Source organism: Nycticebus coucang, chromosome 3 (genome assembly GCF_027406575.1).
Source record: "Nycticebus coucang isolate mNycCou1 chromosome 3, mNycCou1.pri, whole genome shotgun sequence".
Classification (NCBI taxonomy): Eukaryota; Metazoa; Chordata; class Mammalia; order Primates; family Lorisidae; genus Nycticebus; species Nycticebus coucang.
Window position 1 is genome coordinate 40763061 of NC_069782.1, and position 15870 is coordinate 40778930.

Below are 15870 nucleotides of genomic sequence, written 5' to 3' on the forward strand. Positions count from 1 at the left end.
TTGAAAATTTTGATGATTTGTGTAGTTTACACCATCAGAGCGTGTAGTCCAAAGAAATCATTTGATTATTATAGTCACTACCACAGATTTAAAAACAAATCATGAAAGGTTATTACATTTCTGTATCACATAAAGCCGGTAGTAAAGAAATGTTTTCTCTTAGAACCTTTACTCTCTGCACTTATTTTTTTTTTGGTAGAGACAGAGTCTCACTTTACTACCCCCAGTAGAGTGCCATAACGTCACAGGACTCACAGCAACCTCCAGCTCTTGGGCTTCCGCGATTCTCTTGCCTCAGCCTCCCGAGCAGCTGGGACTACAGGCGCCCGTCACAACGCCCGGCTATTTTTTTGTTTCAGTTTGGCCGGGGCTGGCTTTGAACCCACCACCCTCGGTATATGGGCCAGTGCCCTACTCACTGAGCCACAGGTGCCACCCTGTACTTATTTTTTAAATAACAAGATTCAAATGCCTTGTCTTCATTCCCAAATTAAAAAGTGGCATATGTAACAGAAGAAACTGTAGCTTTTGTAACAAAAGCAAGCAAAAAAAAAAGCATGACAACAGGCCCTGTGTAAGGTGAGGGAAATGATTCAGCCTTTCTGTTGACTCTTCAGTTAACTTTCCTCTAAAACGTTAACATCTCTGACTCAAATACACTTCAGCAGTCAATGAAAGGACGCACAGAAAGTTCTGGGAACCTAACAGATGTTCCACGTGTAGTCATTTTACACTCATATTTTTAACATGCCTTATAAATTGTACTTTTTTTTTTTTTTGGTTATGTTAGCCATTTAGAACATACCCCTATAAATACACTATTTACATTTAACAGCAAAAATTAAGGTATTCATTTTTAATATAAGGCATTTATTTAGCCAAATACTAAACACCAATATAATATATACTAGATGCAAGAAAATGTATGCAGCTATGATTTAATAAAAAAAAAATGCCAAATTTATTAGCATCAAATATTTTTAAATTATCGGGGTTATTCCTTACCATTGTATCCTGGTACACTTTTTCCTGCTTGCCCTGGTGGAGGTGTCTTGGAATTACCTAATCCAATGCATGATGCCGTGATTGGAGATCCCGTCTCTGGGGAAAGAAATGTTATTTGTCAGCACATGTTTCAACTTGGGATCATAATGCTTCTTTCTAAACATGCGCCCTCTACCCTGTCCTGGTTTGGCAGAGAATTTAACTGCATTAGGGATTGTTGAATAGTGCAAAGGTATGGCTTAATTTTTTTTTAATCTACTAATTTATGACATATCTCAAGTTTTAAACTTAAGGAAACATATTTGGAATGGTTTATATGGTAGTGTTTCTTCTAAAGAAAAGAAAAGCTGCTCTTATGTTCCGAGTTGTAGATCGGCAGGCATGCGGGATAGAGAATTATGTGACCACCAAGGTCAACACATGTTCAGAGCTGAAAGGCCACTAGGAAAGGGGTTTCCTCTCGATTCAATTAAAGTTGGTTTACCATGGTAAATTATGCTGTGCCAAAATAGTCCTGTCATTTGTAGCTTATTCCCCGAAATAAGTAACCCAAAGATTAAAAAAAAAAAAAAATACATGCTTAGAGACTCTGTTTCAAAGGATGGATTTAAAAATACCTCATTAAGTTTACCCAGTCCGGTGCCCCTGAACTTCTGGAAGTCCCCAAACTTAGGAAAGGGAGATATTTATGCTCTGCTGACTATTTTATGAAGCCCATAATCTTACTCAAATTAGCTTGATCAACAAAAATGTTAAATTAGTGTTCTGTTTCCCTTTTATAACAACCAAATTAATAGCAGCTATTATCTTACAACTCTAAGCTCTGAGAATGGTTATTGTTTTGTTGAGGAATGTATTTGTATTAAAAAAATAAAGTTTTGAATTAAGAAAATCTTTAAAGTACATGTACCACATGGGAGATGCATCCGTGTGAAGGGGTATAATTAGAAGATATTAACAGTGAAAAGCTTGGGAGGTACTGGCTTAATGTTATATACATAATACACACATACATATACCCAAGGAATTACCAAACCAGTCACATCCAAAGCAAACCAAAATTCCAACTCCATCTTCTGAAATACCCACAATGTATTCCTTCCACTGCGGTCTCTGCCATAATTTATCATAAATGTATACACGTATCACTTTAAAATGACGGGAAGAATTTATGACTGTTCTTTACCTTCAGAGTAGTTCAGTTTATTATTCACGTTTTATGGATGGTGGCTTAGTTGGCATCAATAACAGAAGATGGACTGTTGAACATTAAAACTCAGTTCCTAAGTCACAGGCTGGTACTTATACGATACTGAGCCAGACGGTCACTGTGGGGGGAGATCACCAAGTAACCAGAGCAGACATTTCTGATATTTAACAAAGAGTTCTCAAATGTGACGAAAAAAATGGGAAGGTGTTTTATGAAAGGACATTCCACAGCCATGCACTCCTCCTGCCCCTTTTCCCACAGCAGGATCACAGCCAGGGAGAAAGTGCACGTGGTTGGAAGGGTTAACAGCAGTTTCCCCACTGTCTTTGCAAAAATGGCCAGGTGCTCACCTCAGCTCTCCTTCAAAGCTGATGTGAGGGACGAAAGCACAGGTGATGGCAGGAAGCATCCTGGTAGGGTGAGGTGCTTAAAGAAAGGGACAGAGAAGGGATAAGGGGGTAACCGGTGCAGAAACCGCTAGGACGCATCAGGAATGGAGACACTCCTCTCAAGACTTCTCTTACTCTTCACCCCCCCTCCCTCGCTGGAAGGAAGCTGCTAAAGTAAATATATTTTACAAGTATTTCTTATCGGGTTTGGTTTACCAATAGGGGAACTACAATCATCTAGAGTGCAAACTCTCTATGGTTCTTAACACCAGAAAGCTTCCACAACTTGTCAACACATAACTCCAGAACCTGCAAAGGTCCCTGCCAATGGCTTCAGTGCCTCCTGCTAAAAGAAAAGCAAGCAAACAAAAGCCCACCACAGCGGAAATCTAACTGCACCACACTTTGCCCCATCTCAGTGCGAATTCTTGAAAGATGTGGCACTCTGTCTTTCCTTTCCCAGGGAGGGAAGGGCAGTGGAGGAAGAGGAAGTGTGAAGAGAAGCTGTCTCGTGCATGTATAGAGGTAGGAGGAACGCGTGTCGATGTCAATACCACTGTCCAAGTAAGCTGCCATTCACACTGCCTCAGATTCTTAAGCATCTGTGTATAGTGACAGATTTATTTATAATCTTTTAATCTTCATCTGTTTTGTTACAGATTATGATGATAAGACAACTATGAAAATCATATTTGGCTGTTTTTTAAAATTGCTTTTAATTCCCTAAATGTTCTCCAGGATGAAAACCATGTGTGTCTATATGATTCATTTGAGTTTGAATTTTAAGGGCACTGGAAAGGATATCCATTAAGGTTACCTACAATAGGTAATATAAATTGATGCCTTGAACATTAGTAATGAAAGTATCCTATTGATCTTATGTTGATAGTCATTTAGGGGATTAGGAAAAGATTAGTGACAAGCAGAAAATACAACCAGATGAAATGGTAGTTTCTAAGACTCTGAGCAGAGTAAGGAGTTGCAGTGTGTAGAAAGCAGACTGAAAGGACCACAAGTCCTTGTTATACAGTGTAACAACTCTGCACCCCTGAAGGTCCTGGGATCCGAGGACCAATCCATCTGCAAAGCAACCCCTGTGTGTACACCCTCAACGGCACGTTCGTGCACACAGACCAGATAAACACCCTGGTTCTCAAGCTGGTCCGTGGGCAGAATAGGCTTTTGGTTGGTAAATCAAATGGTAATGGCATAGGCCTTAACTTTCATCCTAAAGACTTTCAAAGCCCCATTTCTAAGATGCTCAGAAAACATCTACTTCCACTATCCAGACTATATTTAAATGGCTAGTAGTTATCTAGGGAGACAGGAAATCTAGATGTCATGTTGTGACTGGGAATTAGCTACAATAAACAAACTAGAACATTCTATTTGAATTGGATACTTTATTTGCAGACATCTTTACAAAGGTACTCACCTTAGAAACACAAAATGCTCGGCAAATCACCAGTACGTCTTTGGATAAGAGACAACAGTACGAAAATGGAGGGAATTCAAGACTGTGCAGAGTTGTCACCGAGGCACATTAATACTCAAGCTGCTTTAGAACTGGACAGAGAAATTCCACCTTTTTTTTAAAGGACAAACCTCACAATATCTTTACAACCTCACTCCACTTTATTGCATAAAGTGCAATAATTATAACCTGAAGGAATTTCCTCAAAACTTTTAATTCTGAAGGAAAAAAAAAGGCGAGGAAAATTAATATATGTAATTTTTCAAATATGAGTTAGATGCTGTGTACAGGGCTAAGAGTGCTTTGTATTTACATTATTGCATTTCATCAAACTACAAGACTACAGGGAGAAAAGGGAATATTCTTTTTACAGAAGAAAATCCTGAGGATTAACCAAGGAAATGTAAACAATTTGTCCTAGTTTGCAAAGTTCTTTCAAAGAGGGAGAACAGAATAGGCAAGTGTATCACTCCCGAGGTTCTCTTACAGAAGATAATGGATAAGAAGGGGGAAAAAAAAAATCAACTATACTGTGTCTCAGGGAGGAAAAAACAATCCTGTGACAGGGAGTGACAGTTTGTCATGTTGGAAAATGGCAATCGTGGTGGTCCGAATCATTTATTAGCAAACAGTTACTAAGCAGCTTTTGTGTGCTAGGTACTAAGAACCAGGGTACAGTCACGAACAAAAGTGACCCAAATTCCAACCCTCATGGAGCTCACATTCTAGTTAAGGAGAAAAACAAGAGGGAAGGAGCGAGGGGTGGAGTCTTGGTGTGTGCCACACCTTTTGGGGGCGAGACATGATTGTAAGAGGGTCTTTACCTAACAAATGCAATCAGTGTAACCTGGTTTCTTGAATCCTCAATGAATCCCCAAAAATAAATTAAAAAAATAAATGAACAACATACAAACGTAAATGATATGGTATGTCAAAGAGTCATAAGTGCTGATGAAAAAAGAAACCACAGGCAAGGTGGTTTTAGGGGGAAGGGTTGCAATTTTGTAATTGGTTGGGCAGGAAAAACCTCCCTGAGAAGGTGACATTTAAGAAAACACCAGAAATAAGTGAAAACATGTGATACACAGGTAGTTAGAGAAAAAGAATCTAAGAGAAAGCAATGTCAAATGCAGAGGCTCTGAAATAGTTTTCTGAGTATTTGAGAACAGGCAGGGAGCCAAGGTGATTGAAGCAGAGTGAATGAAGAAAGTATTAATAGGGAAAGAAGGTTAGCGAGAGGGTGAGGGGGCAGATCACGTAAGACTACTTTAAAGTCATCATGAGATCTTAGTCTGAGTGATGTCATGAGCTGATCGGAGCTTCTGAACCAAAAGTTAATGAATCATAACCAGGAAAATATAATTCATTTAACTGTTCATATGTCTCGCAGGTCCTGTGTCCATGTCTATTTTATTTGGGATTCAAGACAGGTATATGGCAGGAAATTCGGAGATAGACACTGATTCAGAACAATTGGTCAAAAGAGGCATGTTAGCATGTATGAAATTGATACAACATTTCTGAATTGCCATTTGGCAAGTCTTGCTAAAAAATCCTTAAAAATGCACCTTTTTTCAAGAAGTTTCTTCAAGGTATTATAGTAGAGTTTAGAAGACTGTCGAAAAACTGGAATAATCATATATTAAGAAGTAATAAAGGCCCTTCCAAGGCTACAGAAGAATGTTTACTAATAGAGAACAATTCCTACAATATGTTGCACAGGAACAAATTATATAATAGAATATACAACATGAATTTTTGGTAAATAAAATACATTAACAAAAACATACATCTTTAAAAGTATTAAAATACAATATTCAAAAAAATTATTTCTGAACAATGTGTAAAGGGAAGGGACTATTGAAGAGTCTGAAAGACTCCGTCTACCAACTTTGAAATTTATCCACAAGGGTAAATTAAAGATGACTGAAAACTTTCAACACTCCTCCTACCAAAAGGTAGGTTCTATGCCCCTTTTCCTTAATTTAACAGAGTTTTGATTCCTTTGACTAACAAGAAAAGCAATACTATCTCAGTTTCTAGGCATAGGACTTAAGAATCTCTGAGTCTCTGGAGCCCCTGATTTGCCATACAGGATGGGCGGTGAACTGCCCTGTGCCCAGGCCTTCTAGTCCACAGTCCTAGCTGAGTCCAGCCTTTCAGTCATCCCCAGGCACAAGAGTAAATTTGGTTTCGCCCTTATTATGAAACTAATGTAGGACCTTCACATGAAAGCTATAACCCAGTTACAACCTAAGAATAGGGAGAAGGGGGAAAAGGAGGGGAGGGAGGGGGGAGGTAGGTGGAGGGAGGGGGATTAATGGGATTACATCTGCGGTGCATCTTACAAGGGTATATGTGAATCTTAGTAAATGTGGAATGTAAAGGTCTTAGCAAAATAACTAAGAAAATGCCAGGAAAGCTATGTTAACTAGTGTGATGAAAATGAGTCAAACGGTCTATGAACCAAGTGTATGGTGCCCCATGATCATACTAATGTACACAGACATGATTTAATAAAAAAAAAAAAAAAGAGTAAATTTGGGTAGTACCCTCCAGGCCATTCACCACTGAATACTTGTTCAATCAATAGTATGTAAAGCACCAGAATCCCTGGCTGATTTTAGCCTGTGATTCACAAAATTGTAAGATGTGACTGTTGTTTTAAGCTGCTAGGTTTTAGACTCACAGTGGTTCTCAACCTTCCTAATGTCGTGACCCTTTAATACAGTTCCTCATGTTGTGGTGACTCCCAACCATATGATTATTTGGGCTACTTCCAAAGAAAATAATTCTATGGTTGGGGGTCATCACATGAGGAACTGTATTAAAGGGTCACAGCTTTAGGAAGGTTGAAAACCACCATTTTAGAGTAATATATATATATATTTTCTTGAGACGAAGTCTCACTCTGTCATCCTACGTAGAGTTCTGGACATCCTACATCATAGTTCACAGCAACCTCAAACTCTTGGAATTAAGTTATCTCTTATCTCAGCCTCCCAAGTAGCTAGGACCACAGGCACCCACCATGGTGCCTGGCTAGATTTTCTATTTTTAGTAGAGATAAGTTCTAGCTCTTGCTCAGCCTGGTCTCAAACTCCTGAGTTCAAGCATTCTACCTGCCTCCCAGAGTGCTAGGATTACAAGTGTGAGCCACCGTGTCCAGGTAGAGTAATATTTTTTACATAGCAATGAATACTTGTAACATTTGCCATCGAAAATATTACAAAATCCTTCATTAAAATATTAAGTTCGATTCTCAAAAAAAAGAATTGTGTATATAATTAATGAAGAAATTTTACAAGCCTGCAGCTGACATCAGGGGTATTTTTCGTTTTGTTTTGTTTTCCTATGAGCCTAAAAGTCATTTGTATCAGCCGGACGCAACAGTCCTGTCCCTGACATTTTGCACTCAGGAAATGTTTGCTGACGAGTAAATACATACTTCCGACATAATTTTAGGGTCTAGTTCCCATTATTAATATCAGAGCTCTTAAAATATAAATAGCAAATTGCAGCCAGCACTGCCAAAATGAATCAGAGAGGAGAAACAGAGGATTGTGGGAAGAAGAAAACTGCACGTTACAGTTATCATTGCTTTACAATCTTCTTATTCCAAGAATGATATTCAAAGGTTGGTCCTTCAGTAAGTATTTATTGAGTATATTCCACTCACTGAAAGGCATTTCTTTTGGCAAGACGAGAGTGTTAAGGGTAGAAAGACATGCCAAATAGAAACAGCAACATGTATAAAGGTTCATAAGTTAGATCATCAAAAGATTGCGAGTTACGTGGCAGAGGAAAGCTTGGGGAGGGGGGCAGGTGTACTAAGAGAGACGATAAAAGACAAAAGGAAAGGGGTGAACAGAGGCACCTTATGAAATGCCTCTCATGTCACAATATGAAATCTGGAGATTATTCCAGGAACAACCAGAGACACAGGGGGTTTTGCAGAGGCAATTTGGTCAGAATCACATTACAGAAAAATCTCCTCAGTTACAACCTAGAGCACGAAAATGATGCTCCCAATACAGAGCAATTAATCAGCTGGATGTTGTTGGTCTGGTACAGGTGAGCAGCAGCAGAAGAGAAGACCAAATTGGGGTTATGCTCAGAACCACAGGTCTTGGTGATTGAATATGGGGAATGAGCAAGAGGGAGAAGTTCAAGTGAACCCAGAATTTTGGTGCACAAACTAAAGATAACACAGAAAGACTAGATGTGAGATGGAGTCAAGCAGAAAACATGGTAGCCAACCCCCACGTCCAGCTCTGTAAAGGAGAGCTCCTGCTGCCTCTGGCAATCTGTCATTAGGCCCCTCCTGTGGTTCCAGAAACACTACATTTAAGCAATATAGATTTAGAAGTTTGTGGCCCATGCTGAGAGCGGAAGTCCTAGAAATAAATCAGTTCAGCAGCCTTGTACTGTTCAGTCATATTAATCACAGCATCATCAATGGCATAAAGGCAATTTGTAAAGAAACCATTCTCTCCACCTCTGAATTTATACAGTGAGCTATAAATAACTTGAATGGTGGTTGCAGAAAGAAAGCAGAAACAGTGAGATGTACACCAGTGAAAGAAAATCAATGCAATCTTTGTGTTTAGGAGATGGTACGATTTCTGTTTAAAATTCTTTTTTTTCTTTTCTTTTTTTTTTTTTTATTGTTGGGGATTCATTGAGGGTACAATAAGCCAGGTTACACTGATCGCATTTGTTAGGTAAAGTCCCTCTTGCAATCATGTCTTGCCCCCAGAAGGTGACCTAACTTTTTGTTCTAGAAGAATCCCATTACGTTGAGCTATGAGATGTTGGTCTTACCCTATGCTCTTACTAGTACCCTGCCTCTAACTGTGGATGATTAAATGGAGAGTTGCATAAATGATCTGTAGTTCAGTTAGATAAGAAACGCTCAATTAATGAGGGCATGAGATAAAAGGTCGGAAGAGAAGACCCTGCACAGCTCAGAACAATGAGAGTTCTGAAGCTTTCACTAACCAGCATCTCTGACATCTCTCTGGTTACTTTATAAAATGAGCTCTTAGGTTCTAAATTTTCTTGAATCTTAATTATCGACTGGCCAGGATCCTAAAGATTTCATTTTTATTCATGAAGGTTATTCGTCGGAAAGGAAAAGGAAATATATAGCAAAACTTCTACAGTTGGCCACCTCCCTACACCGACCACCTCCTTAAGTTGACTTAATTTTCACAGACTGGACACGCGTCACATGTACGTGTCTGTCTAGCAGGCCTGGTTCCTTATGCTGACCACCTCCATATGCTGACCAGTTTGTTATAGTCCCTTGGGTGGTCAACTCACAGAGGTTCTACAATAATATATTTTGAGTACTGACTATCCACTAGGAAATATGCTACACTGTTTGTGTGTATTTCACTTCTTTTAAAGCTTTCCAGAAGCCCATGAGGAAACTTGAGCTCACGGACTTGCCCATAGTTAGAGAACATGGCTGAACTAGGATTTACTCTGTCCACACCCCCAACAATAGATAAATAAAAAATAAAGGCAGTCCTATTGAATTGAGTATCACCTGAATCCAATTGGTTTTTCCAAGGAAAATAGTCACCACCTGCTGTTTTCCAAATTAAAACACCAAAAGTGGAGCTGGGTTTTGTATTGTGAGGCCCTTGGGCCACAGTGCAGAGATTTACATGAAATGGGGAGTCAAATTCCCACACAGTAAAGTTTGTCAAGGGAAGCTTTAGAAACTCTTGTTCTTACAAGATCTATAAAAGTGTGACATATTTTCACCTCTGTAAGGTGTATTATACGTGATCCTTGCCAAAAGCAAAAGAATTAGAGTAGATGAAATATCAAAGACTAAGCCAGCTTTATATCATGAATCAGTGTCACAGGTTAGTCTCTTCATTATCACTAATAAAATAATGAGCACAAATGGTAATTAAAAACACAATCCAACATCTCGAACTAGTTCTTGTAATCATATTTGAAAAAAATATTTGAGGTTCTTTCTACATTATACTGCTAGCAATTAAAGATGAAAATGTCTGCCTCAATGGGTATTGTTTGGTTTGGAAATTCATTTTGATAGATTAAGAATTTGTAAACAATTATTCACTTTTAAAGAGAGAAAGCCTTATCAAGTACACCTTACATTCGACAAAAAGATTATTCTTTCCACAAGCCAAATTCACGTGGCTTACCTCTAAGCTTCTGCTTTTCACATTATCAGTAAAAATCACCCACTTTAAACTAATGAAGACTGTTCTAAATGAGAAAAAAAAAGTGCTGTTGCTAGGCAACCAGGATGACACAGGGCTCTTTTTTTCTCTCTCACCAGATGGATACTGTCACAGCATCACTCTGGCTGCACATTGCTGAGATGACACCGTGTCTATATAGCTGTCCCGCATCCCGTACAATCACAAGTTCTCAGGCTAAACTTATCGAAGATATCTTTTCTATGTATGAAAGAAAGACATGAATTTATTTATGGCCAGTAAACTGTGAAAAACAAAAAACATATCAGACAGTAGTGATTCATTCATATTATTGGAAGACTGTCTGCACTCTACTCTTCGCGAGCAGTAGAGGATATCTCCTGAATGCCCCGGTTCATGGGGCTACGCAGGCATATCCAGTCCTGCCTAACCTGGCCCTTTGAGCTCCATGTGTGTATTCCATACTACTTCCAGACATCATCTTTGAAAACAAATAGAGATATGGCTTGGTGCCCGAGCTCAGTGGCTAGGGTGCCGGCCACATACACTGGGGCTGGCAGGTTTAAACTCAGCCCAGGCCTGCTAAACCACAATGACAACTATAACGATAACAACAAAATAGCCTGGTGTTGTGCTGGGCACTTGTGGTCCCAGCTACTTGGGAGACTGAAGCAAGAGAATCGCTTAACCCTAAGAGTTTAAGGTTGCTGTGAGCTGTGATACCATGGCACTCTACTGAGGGTGACATAGTGAGATTCTGTTTCAAATATATATATGTGTGTATATATAAATAAATAGAGACATATATTTCAATGGTATTCTACCACCACAGTCCAAATTTGATAGACTCAGAAATTATTCAGTAAAACACAAAAGCAGGGATTTGACTATATATGGAAATATTGTGCCCCCAGATAAGTAGTCAATGGAATATTTACTAGTGGCTCCTGATATATAAACCACAATGAACAGATTTTTAAACAATTAAAAATAGAGTCCTGAAGGCAAAGTCACAAAAGACACTTTCCTCACTGTCCCATTAGCCACATGGAGCCTTTTATCCCTTAGCCCTAGGAAGCTATTTTGCAGTAAAATAGACAAGATCTCGCCTGTTCAAATTGCAGGAAATCACACATCTTGCACATAGTTGTAAAATCCCAAAAAGAAAGAAATGAAAGAAATAACAAGTCATAAATTTTCCAATGCTGAATCCCTGTTGTAGACCAACTTCAAAACTACAGGCTGAAATATCAGAAAACAATGTCTGGGAATCAAGGGCAGCAAAGACGAGGAAGATCCAGCAAAACAAAGGCAGTCAGACTTTCACACTCTAACTATCAGTCGTCAGTGGGGTAAGTATTTTATAACTAGTTTACTTACGTGGAATGAGATCATGCTATAGTTAAAGATTTAACATTTCCCACAGAGATCTCTGCCTAGGATAACTGCTATGAAACTGTTATTCTATTTTTTGGTTTAGATTTTTATAAATACAATTTATTGTTGTCTGTTTCTTTTTATTTTTTCTTGAAACAGAATCTCAGTCCATCACCCTGGGTAGAATGCTATGGCATATAGCTCACAGCAACCTCAAATTCTTGAACTCAAGCAATCTTTCTGCTTCAACCTCCTGAGAAGCTGGGACTACAGGTGCCCACCACACCACCAAGTTGGTTATTCTATTTTTAGTAGAGACGAGGTCTCACTCTTCCTCCAGCTGGTCTTGAACTTGGGAGTTCAAGCAGTCCATCTGCTTTCGCCTGCCAGGGTGCTAGAATTATAGGTATCAGCCACTGCACCCAGCCTATATTTCTGTCTTAAAACAAATCTTGAGCTAATGAATCTTTTCCTAAGAATAAGGACTAAATTGGGCTAGCCTAAGCAACTTCTGCGGTTAAAAGTATTGTTCCAGGTGGCCACTCTGAGTACTTACATTCTGCCAAACTGCAAAAATAAGGATTATCATGTCATGTAGCCTTGACACATTTTAATAATATGGCATTAGGGTATGTGTACCCTTACAATCAATAGTTTTGATTTAGAGTTGACATAAGTGAAGTTTGTTGAAGCCTTCGGGTCCACTTTAATAAAATCCAGAATTATCAGATTCCTCCCCAAAGGAAGAAGAAGATTTAGACTGCATGTAGACAATAGTTACTTCAGAAGTGCAACTGCAATTAAAACTGCAACAGTTGAATTAAATAGGGAGAGAAATATTCTGATTACTCCAAGATATAAGAACTCAACAAAGATACCTCAAGGCAGAAAAAGTAAGATCAATTAACTTCAAGTATTAAGAATGCTTCAGTACATTAGATTACAATTGTTTGTTTCTTCATTGAAATCTTTCCTAGGAATTTTTTAAATTCTATGAATTGTCTAATAATTTTATTCTTTCATTAAAGTGGTGGAAACAAAATAAACAAACAACAAAATCACCCAGTGTTGCTCAAGTTAGTGGTCATTACTTCATTTCAATTATGTCATCACTTCCTGGACAGAAGGACACTTGAAACATTTCCAACTCATAAGCTCGCTATCTTCTGTTGGGAACTATACAGATAGTGTCCTGTCAGGTGCAAAGAATCATGAATTCTGTTGAACCGAACTAAATTGTTCCTTATAAAACCATTGTGGAACTTGAGAAGTCTAGCCTTGTAGTTATCTGGAATTAACCTACTGATAACAAGTGAAAGAATAAAGAGTTTCAATCTAGGCTCAAATAACATTAAAATTGGGATTCCAAGATGAGTTGTTGCAATAAGTTCTCATCCAATACCATATCTTTTTTTTTTTTTTTATAGAGACAGTCTCACTTTACTGCCTTTGGTAGAGTGCCATGATGTCACAGGACTCACAGCGATCCTCCTGCCTCAGCCTCCCGAGCAGCTGGGACTACAGGCGCCCGCCACAACGCCCGGCTATTTTTTGGTTGCAGTTCAGCCGGGGCTGGGTTTGAACCCGCCACCCTTGGTATATGGGGCTGGCGCCCTAGTCACTGAACCACATATCTTAAAGCAAAAAGAAAGGAAGGAAGGGAGGCTTAAAAAGGAAAAGGTCCATTGTCTAAGGGTTTCAATAATCTCTCAAATGTAAGGAATCCTCTTTTTGATACTTTGTCTTTTACTCACAAGGGAAAGAATTCTCTTATAGCCATCTTAAGTCAGAAAACATAAAATTCTTCAAAGGCCACCACGCACTGCACTGATGGTTCTTCCCTTGTAAGACTGCGCCTTCTGTCTGATTTGGAGAAATCTCTATAACAATAGAGTATTTTATCTGGGGATTGTACTACTAAGGATAATGAAGTTCTGGCTATTCATTTTCTTGCACATGAGTGACTATATTTTAATGAAACAATTTCTATCCTCTTAATTTTCATTTTTAAAAATAGGATGATAGCTATGATGATACCTATGTTTCCACAAGTTAAAAGAATATTTAAGATTCAGTCAGTACTCCAGATGTTTTCAATCTTCTTACGGATGAGTTACTGTGAAGATAAAACATCTGGGTGAATAACAATCCAGCTGGTATACAGATTTATAAATCAGATAGATACAGCCCTCCTCACTAAACTTAGCAAGACCAATTTCCTTTATGAGAGCATGAAATATTTACATGATTACAATCTAAAGCAAGAGCTTAATGCTTCAGTGGTATTGAACACCAACAATTCTTTATTAAAATAATCCCTAGGGGGGTGGAGAGTGCTGATATGTTCTTGAATTTTCAACAGATTAATTTTTACTTTAGAATATTAGATATTATTTAAATTGAGTATCAGAAGTATGATTTTTTTATTAAACCATAGCTGTGTACATTAATGCAATCATGGGCTACAATGTGCTGGTTTTATATACAATTTGAAATACTTTCATCAAACTGGTTAACATAGCCTTCACGGCATTTTCTTAGTTATCGTGTTCAGACATTTACATTCTGCATTTAGTAATGGCACTAAAGAGGATGTTGCTAATGCAAATTATACATTATAAAATTTTACAAAATACTAACAAAATATTCTCTATGTGTCGGCCACCTCTTTGTAAAATTCTGTAATAATATTTTGTAAAAAAAAAAAAAAAATACCCTAAGCTACAATTTCCAAATTTTTTTATGTATGCTGACTTTGAAATTAGCATGTGTGTCTCAGAGGAGTAGGTAGGGAAAATCTACCCTCACTGCGGACAGGCAGATACCACTTCACCACCCAGGCCCAGAGAGAACAGCAGCACAGGAAAGCTGACGTGTGGCTCCATCTGCTACACGCTCTTCCTCCCCTCTCCTTGGACGACAACTTCAGGCTCCCTGGACTTTGGACACCAAGGCTTTTAACCCTGGGGTTCTCAAGACTTTGGCTTTAGACTTAGAGTTCCACAACTGCAGTTCTTGCTTCTAAGCCCTTCGGACTTGGACTGAGCCACTCTACCTGCATTTCAGTGTCCCCAGCTTGCAGATAGCCTGTGGCAGAACTTTTGAGTCTCCATAATCATGTGAGCCAATCCCCCCAATAAATCCTCTTCCATATTAGTATTGAGCACATTACATTGAGCTTTTCTATTCCTGGGATACTTTGCTTAAGAGGATATTCTCCAAATCTATCTGGGTAAATATAAACTAGTGCACACCCAAATAAGATAAAAACAAAATTAAATTCAAAGAGGGGGATGGAGGGAAAGGGGAGAAGGGAAGGGGAGAGAGATTGCTAAGTTTTCACCTAACCACCACAATGTAGGGGTATACGACACACCTCCTGGGTAAGGGGCTCAACTACAAATTGGACTTTACCTAACAAATGCAAACAAAGTAATCTAATTATTTGTACCCATATAGTAATCTGAAATTGATCTGTATATACATCCTATTAATTCTATCTCTTGGGAGAACCTTTACAAAAAAGTGGTAATATAATGATGGCAGAGTACCTTCTTATAATCCAAGTTATACAAATTAATTTTTATTCATATATTTAAGGTATTAACATCACCCTTACTAATTTCAAACTACATATCACAGTTTCTAAACAGTTTTTAAGCAGTTCTTTTACACACAGAGGGCCAATTCATGAATTATTCATATATATGAGAAAAACTCATAAAAATACACAAGTATATAAAAAATATTAATTTCTAAGTCATTGACAAGGGACTCTGTAGAAAACTTGAAATTTGAAATAAAGAAAATTATTCTTTGATCAAAGATAATCTTCTCTTAAATATCATCATGTATTGACTAGCACACTTCTCAGGGAAGGGCACCACCATCTATTTGACATATAGACCATTAGGGAATTCGTGAATGCACTAAAAATATCAGATTTTTTTCCTAAGAGTTAATAATAACTCATAAAGTACTTGCTCTTCTTTCTTGGTGAGTTAATGTTAACTTGACAGCACTTTAAGCAAGGAAAATGGTGGTAAATGCTAAACTTCAGTGTCATTTTATACTTCCCATAACATGCCACGTTGAAAATGATAAAGTGATCTCTTGTATGAAAATGAATAGGAATTCTAACTAGGTTTCCTGTTAGTAGCTGACATATGCATCACCTAGGATGAAATTCTTTTATAAAGCATGAGATTA

The 15870-nt window shown here is 38.2% G+C and overlaps 1 protein-coding gene across 9 annotated transcripts in view; it reads right to left on the minus strand.

The window, feature by feature from the left end:
* Positions 1–15870, minus strand: part of ACSS3 (acyl-CoA synthetase short chain family member 3) — a 262694-nt gene that overhangs the window by 31663 nt on the left and 215161 nt on the right. For all 9 annotated transcript variants that reach the window (XM_053585747.1, XM_053585742.1, XM_053585745.1 and 6 more), the window contains one exon: positions 1006–1101. In XM_053585747.1, coding sequence (XP_053441722.1) covers positions 1006–1101 — 96 coding nt within the window. The remainder of the gene's footprint in view (positions 1–1005; positions 1102–15870) is intronic.